Genomic DNA, 17,940 nt, shown 5'->3' with positions numbered 1-17,940 from the left:
TCCAAATGTTAAAAAAAATTATATTGTAAGTACAGTACAAAAAGTTTCTTTATACAATTGTAATGCAATCTGGATCAAATGGCAGGAAAATAACAAAAATATAAAAACTGCTAGTTCTCAGTCCAAAGATTTTCCCTCTAGTACCAAATACCACAAGATACAGATTATACAAATGTGTACAAATTTTAAATAAAAATACAATACATTAGGGTTGTGTGTGTTTCTAAACTCTTCAAGAGTTTACTGTTGTACAGATGGTAAAGCTAAAGCTGATCCCCTTCTGTTCCTTAGATAGAGATCTGCAAATCTTTTCCTTTGATACAATACTTCATTTCTTCTGGAGAGCTGGAAATGGAGCCAAGCATTTTATGCCACTTGCAAGAACCATGGTAAATGTCCAGATCCAGAAGCCAGACAGCCTTTCCCGTATCTCCAAGCTCCCTCAAATTCTGCTTCAGATTAGCCATATCTGGGTGAGAGATTTCTGCCTTATTCTGAGGTTTTGAGAGAGTCCTCTGTTCCATCCACCAAACCAGCCCTTCTGATTGACAAATAAAAGCAACACTGAACTGGGAAAAGGGGAAGCCCTGCAAGAGACAATAGCTGGGCGGGAAACTGGCAGGAAGCCCCTTCCAGACACCTGAAGATTGACTTTAAAACATAATAGATTTAGGTCTCAGCAGCAATGAGGAACAGCTTATTCTCAGCTGCCCTGGAAAAGAGAGAAACCACAATTTGTAACAGCACAGAAGTGCTCTGATTCTGCTACTTTAATGGAGGGGGAGGCTGAAGCTAAAATAAAAGCTTCCCATTTCAGCTTCCACCCAACATCACTGGACACCCTGTTGGCCACAAGGGCTCGAAGTTTTGTTGGCTGCTGTTCCCCCTTGCAGAGTCTAGCTTTGCCACAACAGGTGCAGCTTATTCCTGCAGGAACTAGGGATGAGCACAGCTGATTCATATTTTCCACACACTTGGTGGAGGGAAGGACTTTTGTTTTTAAATTATATCTATATACACAGAAATATACAGGATAAATTAAAATCTATTACAGATATTTGTAAAAGTTAAATACACAATATGGACACCACGCACACATACACACAAGCCTGTGTGAGAATCAAGTGCTTTCCTGCAACTCACATTGGAGGAGCAGGAGCTTGGAATGCCAACGTGGCTGTGGGGAGCAGGGATCTGTCCAATGAACCCATCTGTGCCACTCAGCAATAACTCCTTCAATCTTTAGCATTAATCACTTCCTCTGGAGAATACAGCAGCACCAAGAGGATTCCATGCCTCTTAAATAATACTGCTGGTGAAAGGGATGGGATCAGCAATCTTAGAAACTAAAAGTCTTCTACTCATAAAACCAGCACAACATGGGCAGGGGCAGTGCAAGCTTTTTCCTCTGCCAACTAGTTCTTCCTTGTCAGAGTGGGCTAGCCCTGCTCTGGAAGAATTCAAGGGAGGTTCAATTTTCCATAATCCCAAATTCAATCTTTGGCCCTCTGCTGTGGATTCAATGTTGAGCTAATGGCAATGTACATGCATGCCCACGGGAAGAGTCCAGATTCCTTGCCATCTCCAGGACTACTTTAATGCAAGCTACCAGCCAAATGACAAGAAAATCTTTCAGTCACTTGTGACTGGCGGGGGGGGGGGGGGGGAAGAAAAATGAAATGGAGAGGTGACCACAGGTGGTAACCTCCGGATTTCAACAGGCATCCTGTTGTCTCCCATAGACTGAAAAAGTGTTAGAAACAGGGCTGGTGATGTGTCAAGTGCTACTGCTTGGTCCAAAATAAACTAGCTTACCTATCCATCTTGGATAAACAGTCAGTTCCCAGACCAATTCCAAATAAAACGTTTCTCTGAATTTAAGGCTGATATATCAAAAGCTTTCTGACGTCTAATCACACAAAAGCCTTTAGATTGGAGAAGGCATTGAGCAGGTCTCTCCCACCAAATTGGAAAGGATTCTCTTAGCTTATACTTCACAACTTTTCATAACATTAATAAAGGTAAAATAGTTACAATCCTATGTATATACTATACAAATATAAAACTTTAAAACCCTACACACAAAGCCCTTTGAGTGCCGGTATAACGTGTATGTACACGAGTCAGTTACATAGAGGTGTGTACATCCCAGGGTCCTCTTCTGTCAAAGTCCAGGCATGATGTAGGCGATGTTGTCAAGTGTGTTTGACTGGGAAGAGAACATGTAACATTCTTTTTAAAAATGGGCTCTGGCTCGAAAAGCTACAGAAACAATGCTTTAATATAACATAGCAATAGGTGGGGATTTCTCCAGTCTTGTCATTCAAGCTCCTACATGGTGAGACCAACCCAAGTCAGAAGTCACCAGCACTCTAGGCCAGGGGTTCCCAACCCCCGGGCCACAACCTGGTGCCGGGCCATGAAGGCCGGCTGCCAGTCCACAGGAGGGCTGGCTGCCAGACTGGAAGTGACTACAGACCAGCAAACTGCAGACTGGACGTGACCTGCATACTGTGGACTGGCAGCCAACCCTTTTTCATACTGTATTTAGTACAGTATTGAGTATAAAAAAGGGTTGGCTGCCTGCAGTATGCTGGTCACTTATGGTCCACAGTTTGCTGGTTCTCAGCATAAAAAGGTTGGGAACCCCTGCTCTAGGCTAACCACCAATCACGGAAATGCTCTGTCTACTGCTCAGTCTACTTGCCCCTGTTGTTCTCTCAGGCATTGAGATTGCATCTAGAATTAAGGGAACACTTCCTGTTGTTCTTAAGTGCCTCCCTTACCCTATATAACTAGTCCTAGAACTAGTGTGAAGAAACTCAGAAGAAATCCATATCCAAACCACATTATCCAGAGGGAAAACAGTGATAAGGGATCCAATTAAGGTGATGGAAGGGATACCAATGAAGTCCCAAATGCACATACAAAACCTTTGCTAGAATTTGCAATGTGTTAAGTTAAACAGAACAAGTAAACAACCCTAATCTGTTTCAGATGTAAGGTAGGAGAGCTTCTCTATGTTCCTAGAGTTTCTATACAAATCAGATGGAAGTTTGAAGGACAATACAGTCTCCTGTGCCTCAGTGAAGACCATACATACAATTAAGTCTGATTCCTGGTGTGCTGCACTCCCAAAGTTCATACTCAAAGACAGAGGAAATGGATTCTTTGCTAATTTCTTGATTGATCCTACAATTTAGCAGCACCACCTATTAACTGAAAAGGTAAACTGCACCACAAGCACAGGGTGCTTTGGGGACAAGCGAGTTACAGATGTAGATGAATACTTGATACTACAATTAGCCTGCTAATTTCAGACAAGTTCTCCAAGCTCCAGAAGTGAAAAATTAGCACTACCCATCTAACACTCCCTAGCTCTTTACAGAAATAAGAGGATCAAGCTGTCAAGTCATACACTGCATTAATGATGTTGGAAGGGTGTCAGAGCTCATAATGCTTTGGGCAAGGGAAAGTAGTACAAGAAAAAATACTCAATAGTAATGTAGTCATAACTTGAGCAGGTAGGAGTACTCAGGTGACTCAGTTTATTAGAAGATATGCCAATAGCCAGCATGGGACATCATGGCAGAACCTTTGTAAAACATGCGTGTTCATGTCACATCCACTGCTTTCTTCACATTTGTATTGCTATTCTTTTTTCTTGCATCAGACATGATTTCCCTTTACTTTGTTCTACACATTTTGCTTCTTGTGACTTCATTTTTCATTCTTCTTTCAGCTCTCCTTTTCATTCATGTCTCCTCCTAATGTGGTCTTTTATTGCCCTGTCTGCTAAAGTAATATGTTCTGTTTTTTCACTTGGATTCACACTACACTGGAGCTGCAGGATGTCTGTTGCCAAATGAGGGTTTAATAGCAAATGTGTTTCCGGCATGCAGGAGAGAACATGCAGCTAGCACCCAGCTATAAATGATGGACAAGAAAAGGTCCATCTTTGAAGGTATGTAGTACCACCCCTCACTATTAGGAGCCACATGCTTAATTGCAGGTCACAGGAACAATGCATACACGACTAATAAAAAATTAAACAGGTGGGTGTATAGGGTGTAGGGGCCTTTAAATTCTTATTGCAAACTTGTATTAAAATGTCTAGTATGCACAGTTGCTTTATCTGCTTGAGATTGAGTGTTTCAGTCACTAAGAAATATAAGCTACAGCTACTGTAATAAATATATTAAAAAGAGACCAGCTTTCCTTGAATGATTAGCATCTCCACAGCTTTCACTGAAAAATCATTAGGCAATGCCTTCTCAGAGAATTCTCTCCTACATCCCTCCCACAATAATAGTGCCCTAGCATGAAGATTTCTGCACTGGAGAATCAGTGTCACAAAGCTCTGCCAATCAGTTCTTTAACTCTCTTCCCCTAAAAATAAGTAAGTCTAGAACCAAAATAAGAGTCACATGGAACTCACCAAAACTTGCTTGGGGCAGCCATTCAGCTCAGGCAGTTGTGTGGTCAGACATGTTAAAGGGCCCAGGGCACAGATAATAGAATCTAAAAGCACTGACAAGCTTCCTGAAACAGCCACCATCCCCTGAAAAGAATAAAGGAGGATCAAACTGAATGGAAAAGAACAGCAGAGATTAAATCTCACCACCCCATAACCTCTTCTCTTGCAAACATTAATGACTTGCTCCTGAGCTTCTCTAATCTACCTAGTCTATTTATGTAGTTACTACCTCATGCCAAGCATTTCATACATCATTTTGAAGTTGTCTTGAAATTGGATACACTTGATAATTGTTTTCCATCACCTAGTGTGGTAACACATATTTAAACCTCCGAAACAAAACATGAAATGTCTTGGAAAATGCTGTCTCCCTGAACTCAAAGAATTAAGACTGTAGCTAGGGCTGTACTAATGTAAGAGATTTCTGGGTGGAGAATTACTTTTGAGCAGCTTCCTGTGAAACAAGAGCCTTTGATTGTTAGAACGGAGTGAACAGCTCCCTTGCAATAAAATCTCAGTTGTCATCACTAGAAAAAAAGGAGTTCATGCACATTTGTTTTATTGGCCATAAAAGCACATGGTATGCAGGACCGTGGGATGAGAGGATACTGTCACCTACTATTCAGCCCACTGAAGCTTTGAAACACAAGACTACATGTTAAAAAAGGCAATGAGGAAGATAACGTTGTCTGAACATGTCCTTAGAAAGCTGAAGGTGTTTGGCCTGAGTGCTGGCAGCAATAGCTTGGGTGTGCCAGCAAAGAAAGCGTTACCAGATGTTTGGTGCTTGCTGGGTTCCGGGAAAAAGAACTTACTATATCCTTTGTTAAACAGGGACACAACAAAAAAACAACTGACTCCATCTTTAATTTCTTTTCATACTAAAAGAATTTTGGCTAACTTGGGCTAACATGGGACAGCTCTCCCCTGCTTCAATAATGGCACCTGTACTCACCTCTGTCTCCTGCAGCCTGTGTCCAATGAGGCTCAGAGATTCACCCAGCAATTGTAGATGTGCAGCTACGTCAATGGGTTCCGTCTCAGGGACTTTGGCTGGCGAAGAGGATAACACCACAGTACTGGAGGGCGACTTCTTGTGGGGTGAAAGTATTCCTGTCGGAGAAGCTGAAAACAGATTGATATAAAAAACCCCTGTTTTTTTCCTCTCCCTTCCTTATGACCAGTCTATTGAGGATGCAAGCTCTTTAGAGTCAGGACTTTACCTATACACATAAAAAGCACATATTCCACTTCTGAATGTAGTATTAATATTAATACTTAGTGGTGGTAGTATTAATACTTAGTGGCGATGGTAGGAAATTCTTTGATTAAACACAGATGCTAAGCTAATCATGCATTTTTTAATTCCATCCTCTAGTCCCTACTCAGAGCTTCCGCCTGTTATGGCTTGCTTTAAATCTTTTAAAATGAATCATGGTGGTTTAACACCATCATCTTTGTAGCTAAGAATTGGACAGGATATCCTTTTCAACTCTGCTGATGCCATTTCTTATCCTAGAGGGATTATTTCTTGGTAACATGATGGATCAAGCATGGAAACAGAACTAATGAGTAGAAAGCTAGAAGAGAAAAGAAGGACAAGGGGTGCTTGCTCTTAATTTAGTACATAGTTGTTAGCTCTCCCCTACCCCTGAAACCTGAGCAAACATAGCTAGTACCTTTCACTTTTGGGGCACCCTCTGATGAGGTTGCCTTCCTCTTCACTGTTGTGGCCTCTGCTTTATTTTGCTTGTGCTGCAGATATTGAGCTTTCTGCTTCCAACTCTTCACAGAACATGATAAAAAACAAAGCAAGATTCAAACTGTTAGGCAATCCTGCTGCCAGAACTGGAATGTGAGAGGCAACTTTATGGATAGGTGACCAGCTAAGCATTTTTCATGAACAGGAACTAGATGTGTGTGTGTGTGACTGGGGGGGTGGGAAGCTGGGGGTGTTTAAGACTGCTCAGTTCCAGACTGTAGGGGGCTGCCTTTTGTACGTATGAAGGTGGCAGTTGCAACACAAGAGTGTGCAGGCAACTGATTCATACAAAGTATTTTAGAAATTTTTTTTTTTCATAAAATTGTACCAAAGCAGGGCTGGAAGGGATCTCCAGGGTCATCTAGTCCAACCCCCTGGCCTGAGGCAGGATCATCCCTTTTAGGGCGGTGTGAAGCTTCAGGTACTGATTTGATTCGGAGGAGATTCGGCCTGATTTGGTGGCCTAATCTCTGAATCCAAATCAAATCTGGGGACCAATTAAAAGGTCTGAACTGATTTGGAAAAGATTCAGAGACCTTCAGTGATTTGGGTACTCCCTGCCTGCTGCAGGAGGGAGCAGGACCTGGACTCAGAGCTTGTACTTATGGGGCAAGGGAGAGGGTGCTGGAGAAGGGGGGGGAGGGCACCATGGGGGGACCCCTGCCAGGCCCATCCCCTGCCTGCTCCCCAACCCCCCTCCCATGGCTGCCCTTCCCAGGCCCAGCTCCTGGTTGTTTAAAAAAACTAAACAAACCCTACTCACTGGGTGCTGCTGGGCAGGGGGGCAATTCCTGCTGCCCCTGACTCTGTCATGAGCACCCCCCCAACTCTGGCCCTTTAAGAAAAAAAAACAACCTCCCCAGTTCTTACAACAGCCTTGGAGGTTCTGGGGGCTCGTGCAGAGCCCACGCAGCATGGGGATCACTCCCCTGCCAGGCAGGAACTGGCAAGTCTGGGTTGTTTTTCTTAAAGGGCAGGAGCCAGGGCAGCCTTGTGGGGGTTGGGGAAGCCAGGGGCGGAGGAGGGTGTCAGGGGGCTCCTGCAGAGCTCCCCCACACAGTGCAGGGCAGCGAGGATCGCCCGCAAACCTGGAAGCACCCAATGACGGAGCTGGGGTGGGCAGGGCAGCCATTGCCAGGGCTCGGATAGCAGGCAGGGGATGGGCCTGTGTGATTTCAGCGAATCAATTTGGGATAGTGATTCAAATCACAGAATCAAATCACTGTTCCCTGAATTGGCTGAATCCAAAGCAAATGCTAGCCACTTCGCACAGGCCTAATCCCTATCCAAATCATCCTATACAAATCATAATCTAAACTCTACATAAGACTGCTGTCAAGGCTATGCTTACCAGTTTATCCTTCTCAGGTAGCTGCTTCCAGACTTCTGCCAACTTTTTACTCAGTTCCCCAAAATCTAGTGAGGAAAAAGGACAGAACAAGAGAAGGGAAAAAGGTTTTTTTTAAAAGAGTCTGTGTAATTACAGGAGCAGTGGGAAATTAGCTCATGTACATGCTTGTAGTGAATAGCTTGTTCCATGGCTATTTCAAGAACTTATACTGTCCTGGAGATTGTTTTCAACATAAACCCTGAATATCTTCTAAACTGGAAAGGCTGATGTGGAACATCTGCACTGGGAAGTTCTGTATGTGGAGGCTCCACAGTGCAAGGTAGGGACAGTTTTGCAAGTACACAGAAATGAGGTTGGTCAAATTATTACTCATAAGCAGGGATCCTGGTTTCCTCCTTTTAAACATCGTAAATTCTCTAATAAAAATCCCAGATTCTCAGACTTAAAACACCCAAATCCACGTTTTTCCACAATTAAAATGAAACATCACTATATACAGGTATCAGGTGAACAATGCTTCACTGATATATTTACACTTTGGAAGCCTAACAGTACCCCAATTATTATAATAAAATTAATTCTAAATACCTATATATGTTGGTGTTTTTGTTTTTATCACAGAAAATCAGAGCTCCCCCTGCTCCCTTTGTGCACAAAGATGCGGTCCAGCTGTGGCTCTGTCCCCCTAACCCACTTTCTGGAGCTGAGCAACCCTGATACACCTGTGTCCTGCCCCTGCCGTTCCTCCTCACTCCCAATCCATAAACCCCTGGCCCTCCTGACTCACAGCCCACCCTCCTCTGAACAGCCCCCTGGACCCTGCTGGTGCCCCTCACTCCCAAACTGCAGCCCTCTAACCCCACAGGTGGCCTTCACTCCCAACCCACAGCCCCCTGGCCCTGCCACTGCCTCATAGTCCCCAACCCACAGCCTGCCACCCCCCCCACATGACCTGCAGCCCCCTGTTCCTTCTCCTCTCCCCCTCCTTCCCACCCTGCCAGAGGGGCCCCTAGAGCTATGGGGCCAGGGCCCAGAGCCTCCTGGCCCCACAGTAGCATCCGAGCCCTGGCTGCCATGGTGGAGCAGAGCACAGAGCCCAGCTCCCCCTCCCATGTGGGGTTTATGGATGCAGCAGAGTCTGCTGGGGACAGGAGTGGATGCAGGCTGCCTGCTGTGGGCTTGGGGTGCCCTGCCCTGCTGCCTTCTCCCCAGAGGCCTCCATAGCCCAGCAGGCAGGACCTGGTACAGCAGGGCACAGCATCACGGGGAGGCTCAATGGTGCCACAGAAAGCCCAGCGCCACCATGGCAAGGTTCCCCCTGCCCACCTGGCAGCAGCAGGGGACAAATGCCCTGCCCCCCCATGCCAGCCTGCAAGGGGAAACCCGCTATTTACTGCATTATTCTCCTTTCAAGATGGAAAAAAAAAAAAAAAAAAAGGAGAAAATCCACATTTTTCTCCTTAAAAGAAATTCTTCAGAAAACCTGGATCCCCACTCATGAAATCTTTTCCTCTTCACGTGGATGGCTCATATTCAAAGCCTAGTAGCAGACCTTTTGCTAGTGTTAGTAGATGACAGGACAAAGTGAGATGTCCTCATATCCAATCAGATCGCTGTACAAGAACTGAGGAAGGGGCCTGGTTACTCTCTTACCTATCCCTGGATGGTCTGACACAATGGTTGCACGATACTCCTTACAGAACACTTGGTAGGCAGACATGTTTTTCTTCTTTGGCTGGACAAAAGAAAAAAAAAGACAGTGAGGGAAGCTTTTTAAATTATACTACAGTCTATTTAAATGTACGGATTTCCTAGAATTTCTACAAAACCTTTCAGAAAAGGACTGCTCTGCATTGGTCCACTGGGCAGTAAAGGGAACTCCCAAGAGAAGTAAGGAGGCTGAAGGAGAATTCTTTCATATTTTCTTGGTGAAATCAGCACTCATGAAAGTAAGGGCTTTAACTATTGATCAGAATCAGTCCTAGTCTACCTGTACCCTGCAAAAGCTCTGACAATGCATTTCATTCCCATACTGCAACAACATGTTATTCTAATACAAGATCCATGCACACTTCCACTAATACATCTCAGTTCTGACTTCCAGCACCACTTCTCACTACATTGCCACTAGTCACACATCCATCGACTCAGCTCAATCCTGATACGTAACTACCTCTCGTTCCAGTTCCAGCATCCCTACAAGGAGTGAGATATTAGCAACACAGTGATGGAAACAGGAGACTCTGCCACCACAGTCTGTGATTAGAGAAAGCCTACCCACAATTTTAAACAAAGCAGTCCATTTCATTGACTGAGATTTCTGATGGGTTCCTGACACAATTCAGCTCAGTTTCTGTTAGTCTGCTCCAGTGTTTCCCAACCTTTTCCAGTCCAAGGCACAATTACACTAATAAAAATTTTCCATGGCACATTTGTTAAGGCATTCCCCATCCTCCTACCTATTGTAGCTCATTGCTGTGGCAAAATTCGATGGCACACCCATTTCTTTCTGACAGCCATGGCACACTGGTTGGGAAACACTGGTCTACTCTGTGATTTCTCCCTCTGTACACCGCATACTGCAACAGCTCTGTTATCTTGCAAAACTCATTTTATACACCATCCAGTTTTCCCCACTTTCACGTTTATAAATTAGCCATAGAACTCCAGGTTCTCAGCTTACAACACAATTGGAAATGTGCCACTTCACAAAACTAGTATTTGCACTGCCCTATTGGACTAGATTAGTGACAAGTTTTAGTCCACTATCCTGTCAAGACACTTCAAAAAAAAAGTTTCTCACTAACCTCTGTCAGTGAATGTCTGGCTAGTAGCCATCCATTTGGTGGAGAAGAGCAAGTGATTTTTTTTTGTTTTTGCAAAACAGTTTCGGAAATGAAATGGTTAATGCCAATACTGTAGTTAACTTTGGGTTTCATTATTTAAAAATACTTTGAGATAGAAATGCAAACTGCCCTGTCTAAGATACGTTTCAGAGAGACAATAACCTCAATATTCACTTGATTCACATAAACCCAAATGAAAGCTCCAGTTCTTTAGGAAATGGCAGCAATCTGAATCTGCAACTGCAATACCTGATACCTGACCCATAGTTATGCAACATCACAGACTTTATATAGAACAATTTCTATTACCTGATGCTGTTTACCTTTTCTTTGTCCTTTTCTGCTTTCTCTGCCTTCTCTTTTTCCTTCTCTTCTTTTTTCTTCTTCTTCTCACTTTGTCCATCTACATGGAATACTGGAGGAGGTGGTGGAGGAGGAGGTGGAGGAGGGGGAGGAGGCAGAGGAGGCGGTGGTGGTGGCGCAGGGAGGACATATGGGGTGCTGGGTGGAGGGGGCGGTGGTAGTGGTGGTGGCGGTGGCGGTGGTACTGTGACTTCCGCTATTGCCACAGAGGTAGGGAGTCCAGAACTCCTTTTAGACTTGGAGTGCTTCTTCTCTTTATGTTTCTCCTTGTCCTTTTTTTTCTTACTCTTTTTCGATTTCTTTTTCTTCTTGATCTCCCGGTAAGAGTCATCTATCACCAACTCTCCAGCCTCCAACTCTCCCCCAGAGGATGAACCTGATTCTAATGGAGGCTCCAACCCTGAAATGTCATACTCACTCCCATGGCCTTCTGAAAAGAAGGAGGTGTCAGGGCCAAATCCCTCAGAGATGGGCGCTGGCTGTGGGTCTGGTGGTGGCTTGTGCTTCTTCCGAGATGACTTCAGCAAGCTCTGAAACTCATGCCCCAAAAGGAATGATCCTTGTTCATCTCGGGCTGATTTCTTGGAGGATTTTTTTGTTGCTGCTGGTGGTGAAGAGTAGGGGAATGACTCCTCATCTGCTGCGCTGCCTCCTTTCTCCTTTGGTGAAAGGATGAGCTTCATCTTCAAGCCATCAGGCTCACGTAGGGTCAGTGTCTCGGTGTTTACATAGAGTGGTTTCATTTTTTTGGGTTTGTGGAAGCTCCCATCATCCAGTGAAGCCTCTCCACTGCTCCCACTCAGCTTCTTCTTGTGGTGCTCCTTTTTGCTCTCCGAGTACCCAGAGGCAGTAAAGGAAGAGAAAGATGACTTTTCTGAGGTCTTTTTTGAGGCCTTGGAGCCTGTGGTAAGAGGTGTGGTGATAGCCTTGAGGAGGTCCATGGCCGTGTCAGCAGAAGTTGGGCTTGACACTACTTTTTTCTTCTTCTTTGATGGTAGTTCCAAAGGTGAAAGGTCTAAAAGGGACCAAAGCAACACACATCAAATTCATCTCCTCCAAGGCAACCCCTCTTCCTACACTGGTTTGAAATAGGACAAGAGTCCTACAGAACTCCTTATGCTCAGAGCTAGCTGGTTATTGTTCTGACAGAGAAAAAGACTTCTAACCCCTATGGCCAGTGCAAGTCTTCCTTTGCAACGCGAAACAAGCTACAGAAGAAGAGAAGCCATAGACTTCGAGCTGGTTAACAGTATAAACTGTGAGGTTCATCAGAACACTTTTGATAAAATATGTTTTTGTCAAAATATACTACTTCCTTGAGGCCAATCCATTTCACGGAAATGTGCTTATCACAACAAACTGCTGCCTAAGGTCCACTGTTTTATGGTTACTTCTAACCTGAGCTTTTCACTCTGAAAAGTTATTTTGAGAAAACTCTAATTTATGGAAACATTTGAAAGTTTAGTTTTTGTTTCACTACAGAAAAAGAACACATTTTGAAACCTTGAAATACTTTGTTCCGCAAGTAAATCCACAGCTTGCTGTGATACCAGAATACAAAAGTCACATAAGGGCATGTTAGGGAATTGTGATTGCTCAGTGAATAAGACCTTGTTGTGTTGAAACCCAAAGATTAGTCCTTCATCCTTCCTCTGCAACCTGGGGCTTTCTGTCTACCTGCTGGGTACGTATCAGGCTTTGTGCTTCCCAACAGTTGGTGACTCCTAAATGAAGGAGTGCCGAATACAAAACGGTTACTGTGGGCTACCAAGTGACCCTTCCTTAAAACTAGGGATCTGTAAGTCTTTCCTTCTGCCCCATTTCCTTAATCCTGCCCACTTGCTATCCTACCTCCGTGATAGAACTCATCGGAGGAATGCTTCCTCTTCTTCTTGTGTGATTCTGTCCCCAGGAAGAAGAGCTCAGTGTCCTGGAAAAAGAGAAGAAATGAGTTGGAAAGACAGCAGAAAAAAAGAACAAATGTGCACTGGATACTGATGCAGGTAATTCTGGAAACCAGTATTATAATTATTATTTATATTACTACAGCAACAAAGGAACCCTAGTTATGTAAGGCAATGCCTAAAGCACATCAGCAACCTAACTCCTGTTGAGACTTCCATAGATACTTGAAGGACAGCGATCTATGGGAGATGCTTCTCACATGAGACTGGCAACATGGAAGACGATAAAAAAGGAGCCTGTCTGAAAATCTAACAAGCTGGCAATGGCAGCTGACATCAGGCCTTGATCAAATGCAAGAGCTGACCTGAACGTACTGAATAAGAGTTGGTAGGTAAGGAGAGAAAAGGCTGTGAAGGGCCTTACAAGTGGAGACAAGTAGCTTGTTTGATGTACTGGAGAAGGGGGAACCAGGAGAGAAATGCAAAGGGAGAGGTGACCTGGCCAAAATGACTGACTAGTAAAATGGTCTTATAGATATGCAACGCAAAACACTTTAATTATTTATTGACCATTTTGAAGATAAAAATTAAGCTTGTTTGGAAGAATCCAGCTGAGGGATGGAAAATGAACCAGCAAATGAAAAAGCAAAAGCAGAAAACAATAGTTTTCCACATCTGCTGAACTTAAAAAAATAAAATTAAAAAAAAAAAAAAAGGATCCCCTTTTAGTTGACTCCAAAAAGCATATATTTAAGTTTTTTTTTAAACTTTCCTCTCTGAACTAAGGTTGTCAGTATCTATTCTCAGTTTTTTAACATCTCATGGAGATGAATGGAGCAGTTTGGAGCTTTTGGTTACCTGTGGCACTGCAATAACTAGAATCTTCTTCTTTAAAAGACTGCCTAAAGTCCTGCTCTCCCTTTCATTCATCTAACATGAAGTCACAAATCAGAGACAAAACAATTAGGCCTGACTCCTTCTCAGAGCAATACAGCACTACACTTCAAATCATAAAGTGTCCCTGAGCAACATGGGATATTCCCTGAGCTTTGCCTACAATCCTCTGCAGGACACTTCCTCAAAACAACCAATTCTCCCACCCTACTCCAACTAGGGAGTCCATCATAGAGGACACTCTGGTTGTCCTCTGTCTTCTATTGATACAAAACTGATGCCTTTATGTCTCTTTATGAAGAGAAAAATGAGGACATAAAGGCGTTGGACTTTGTATTAATAGAGGACAGAGTAGCAGAAAACCGAAATGCCCTCGATGATGCCCACGCTAACTTCATCACAAGCTTTTATATGCATCCTTTCACCTTCAGCCTTTTCTTCCAGGTCTTCCTGACCTGTGCTGCTATCTCTTGCTCTTCCTGCAGCAGACCCTTGTAAGAGTGCTTTCTCTTTTGCTGGGTTCTGCCTGCTGTCAGCTCCACGTCATGAATACGTCAGTCACTCACTAAGAGCCCTAGGACTGATGAGTGTGATGGGAAAAATATATTTGGGGGTGTGCCTCCCCAGTAGGTAAGTCCCATCTGGCCGGGGCCCCACTCAATTTACCCCTGCTCCTGCCTCTGCTGCAGTGTCCTTCACTGTACAGGCCTTGATCTAGCTCCCACCCCTTCACACCCCCATGGACTGAGCTGCTGGGCTGGGGCATGTGTGTGCCTGCACGCGGGCACTCAGCCCCCCACCCCAGCTTCCGATCGACTCTGAAAGGCTCTGAGATCTACCAGTGGATCTCGATCCACTGGTTGGTGACGACTGTTCTAAACCCTTCCTTCCTCAAACACACACAACTAAGTAGGAAGTTTTGTTACAGTCCACAAAGTAAACAGCTTTGTTTTCTAAGTACTCAGGAGAAGTACTGGGCACAGAAATTAAGTCACACCACCAGGAAAACATGTGAAACCCCAATGGCACATATGGCAAGTCCCAGGTAGAATTCACATGCCACAGTCTACATAAGAAATACGTATGACAACAGATTCCTGCCCCCTCCCCACCAGTAGGCTTACAATCTTAAGGACCAGATACAAACATAGGCGTTGCCAATGGCTAGGTCAGACCAGATGTCCACCGTGCCCAGTCTCCTGTCCCAGACTCCTGGGGACAACAGGGCTGTTGGCCTGATCGTGTCCCCAGGCAGGGTTTTACCAGGCAGTGCCCACTGGCTCCCTAGACCAGTGGTCTCCAATGTGGGGTAAGCGCAAGACGATCCATTGGGGTGCAGGAAGAAAATATTAGATTTATATAGATAGGGCTGCACGATCAAAAAAGTTTGGAGACCACTGCCCTAGACCATCTGGGGGCCGGTGGGCATAGTACAGCGTACTCTGCTCCGTGTCCCCCCTTGGTGCTCTCGTTTCAAACCTATGGATTTCACTCCCATTCCCGTTTTATATTTTTTCGTTGTCCTATGCAACCAGTGCCGTGCCCCATCAGCCTGGGGGTCTTTGCCTCACGTCAAAAGCCCTGTCCCACTGACCCCCTGGGGACTGCGTGGCTGCTTTTCTGTCCCCCATCCATTCACGTCTTTGGGCAGAGTTTCACTGGGCAGTATCCAATGGCTCCCTACACTTAAGGGCCAGGGGGCGCTGACCCGTGTCACCCCTTGGTGCACTTATTTCAACCCTTTGAGCTTCTCTCCCATGCCTGTTTTGTCCTCCATTAATAATGAGTTCAGCCAACACTCCCCCAGCAGCCCCCCTAATAACAGTGGGGGGCAGGTGCGGAGGGGGTAACTATTGCTCTGCGGGCGTCAAGCCCACGTTAACTGTGTGCATCCAGTAGGCGACTGTCCCACGGACCCCCCCGCCCTAGCCCATCCCGGTCTCACTCCCCGCGCTTTCCCGCCTCGGCGGTTTGAAGCGGCCCCGTGCGGCCTCTCACCCTGGCGGGCTCCAGCCTCGCTCCGGCCCGCGGCCCCGCGCCTCCAGCCAGCCCTGAGGTCCTCCCGCCGCCTGGACCAGGGTGAGGGGGTGGGGAGGGGGCCGCACGGCCGCTTCCCTTCACTCCGCTCGGCCGCTTCCCGCCTCGCCGCCGCCGCAGCCCGCGGCCGCCATCTTGCAGGAGGGGGCGGGGAGAGACGCCGCACGGCACCGCCGGCCAGACAGAAGCAGCAGAGCGCCGAGCGCATCGATAACCGACACTCTTCGGTGCTGCGCACAGGGTTTGGGTGAACCCCGGGGACAGCCTCTGCGGCTGCGCCGCCTCGCTCCGGGGCGGGGAACACAAGCCGAGGCCCCTCCCCCCGCCGCCTACCTAGCCCAGCATCCTGCCCCAGGGGCCAGCGGGCGTCACGTGACATACGAGCCCGACCGCGTTTGGTCACGTGAGCGGCGCCTGCACTACAAGTCCCAGAAGCCCCCCGGCAACTTCCAGGGGGCACGCGAATAGTGCCGGGTAACAGCGGCGTGACAGAATACGGTGATACCCAGGGATTCTAATTTTCTCTGATTTGAAAAAATCCTCAGTTTTTAGTTTAAAAAAAGGAGCCCCAAATTGACATTTTTCCATGATTAAAATGAAGCGCTATCTATCTGTTTATATATTTATACAAGATGAGCACGCTAATGTTATTAATGATATTAATAAATTGGGTATGATGATAAATGGTATATTGATCATGCAAGTGACATATATTGACATTATATCGATATATTAATATGCTAATGTATAATATAATACACTATAATGTAACATTCTATTCTATATTAAATTGTTATTTTATATATTCTATTGTATTGCATAAACTTATATTGCATCATATATAGTTATATATTGCACTATTATATTACCTTACATTATATATTATATGATATATTGTGTTATATTGCATTATTATATTATGTACTGTATTATGTATTGTGTTATATATTGCATTCCTGTGTTATATTATATATTATTACATATAATATATTCCGTTATAAAATATTACTATGATTACTATATGAGTAGTGTGCAATAAGAGATCACTCCAAATGATCATTAGTTGCAACGTAACAGAGCCCTCAAGCAGCGATTCTCAACCAGGGGTGCCACAGGACCCTGGGGTGCCTGGAGATCCTTTCAGGGTGCCCGAGGGGCCACACACTGTTAGCACTTTTAGGTGTGGGCTTGGGATTTGCTAGCTCAGACCACAGGTTTCAAATAGGAATCCACAGTGTTGAGAATGTTTGGACCTGCTGGATCTTTCTGAGGTCTTTGTAGTAGAAGAATTGCTGTATTGTTTTTCTAGAGTCAAAACAAGAGTGAAAGCTAAGAGCCAGCATTTTTCGAGGGGTGCCTTGAGTCTGAAAAGGTTGAAAACCATGGCTTTCAAGTGCTGGTGGAGACCAGAGCCCTAGCTATCAGTGCCTACAGTGTGCAAACACACAGCAAGTGTCAGTGCTTGTCATAACAACCCCTATGTGTGCATATGCTTTACTTACCAGAACAGTGCTGATGAAACATTTGTGGGACCAAGGCCTGAATCAGTATTAATTCCACATGTTCTCACAAATCTACATGCCTTAGGTTGGCCTCCACCATCAATACGGATCTCTCCCTACAACACTGTTGTTCGTCCAGTCCCCACCAAAGGAGGGGAGATGACTTTTTCCTTGTTGTCCATATTCATCCCTTACTGGAGCGAAGATTTCATCAGTGCTGCTTCTGTGCATGAATTCACACCTAGAACTTGCTAGGCATTCAGCAGTATGTGATGTTGCTAGTCCAGTCTTGCCTTTGCCAGATTATTGTTTGTATTGTAGAAGGACCTGGGAGTCACAGGTCTGTGCCCCATTCTGCTAGGCACCAGTGACATATGGTAGGTCTCTGGTGCCCGAGGGCCAATGCTTGCATATGTGCCCCCGTCTGTGGGCAATCGCCAAGCGGGGGGAGGCAGGGTTCCCCGGTAGGTGATTCCCAAGCCTGGATACACTGGTGGCACTTCTGATTTCACTGGAAGTGCTGCCAAGGGACCAAGTACCCTATGGAGGGCCCAGCCTGTGCCCCACCCCCACCGACAGGCCGGCACCCCCTGTCAGTATGCCACTGCTAGGCACCATATCCACACAATGAAAAGATGGCCTTGTCACAAAGCTTTTGTGGTTTCACCAAGTATTCCTCCTGACTGATTTTGCAGCCCTCATGGCAATATGGCTTGTTTTACAAATATTTACTATCATCTCACAGACATCAGATTGGACAGGCCTGGTCGAGACTGCATGAGTATGAATAGGGAGGAGGCAGGT

At 45.4% G+C, this 17,940-nt stretch overlaps 1 protein-coding gene across 1 annotated transcript; it reads right to left on the bottom strand.

Annotated features, from left to right (window-relative positions):
• HMGXB4 (HMG-box containing 4) lies at window positions 1–17,324 on the bottom strand. The gene is made up of 10 exons (XM_019543901.1): window positions 17,283–17,324; window positions 15,596–15,916; window positions 12,651–12,729; window positions 10,760–11,814; window positions 9,244–9,325; window positions 7,591–7,655; window positions 6,157–6,262; window positions 5,433–5,602; window positions 4,439–4,561; window positions 1–2,209 (listed from the first exon to the last, which is right to left on the bottom strand). The coding sequence occupies exons 1-10, from the start codon at window positions 17,322–17,324 to the stop codon at window positions 2,165–2,167; spliced, it is 2,088 nt and encodes a 695-aa protein (XP_019399446.1). The 3' UTR covers window positions 1–2,164.
• Between the last annotated feature and the right edge of the window lie 616 nt (window positions 17,325–17,940).

Source organism: Crocodylus porosus, unplaced genomic scaffold (assembly GCF_001723895.1).
Source record: "Crocodylus porosus isolate Cpor-Errol unplaced genomic scaffold, CroPor_comp1, whole genome shotgun sequence".
Classification (NCBI taxonomy): domain Eukaryota; kingdom Metazoa; phylum Chordata; order Crocodylia; family Crocodylidae; genus Crocodylus; species Crocodylus porosus.
This window is presented reverse-complemented; position numbering and strand designations above follow the sequence as displayed.

Coding starts and splice junctions, on each gene's coding strand:
- HMGXB4 (XM_019543901.1), bottom strand. CDS start 17,324: ATGAATATGGACAACAAGGAAAAAGTCATCTCCCCTCCTTTG. Junction 12,730..15,595: donor CGAGGCTGGAGCCCGCCAGG/GTGAGAGGCCGC, acceptor CTCTTTTTCCAG/GACACTGAGCTCTTCTTCCT. Junction 9,326..10,759: donor CAGAAAAGGACAAAGAAAAG/GTAAACAGCATC, acceptor TCTTTTGTCCAG/CCAAAGAAGAAAAACATGTC.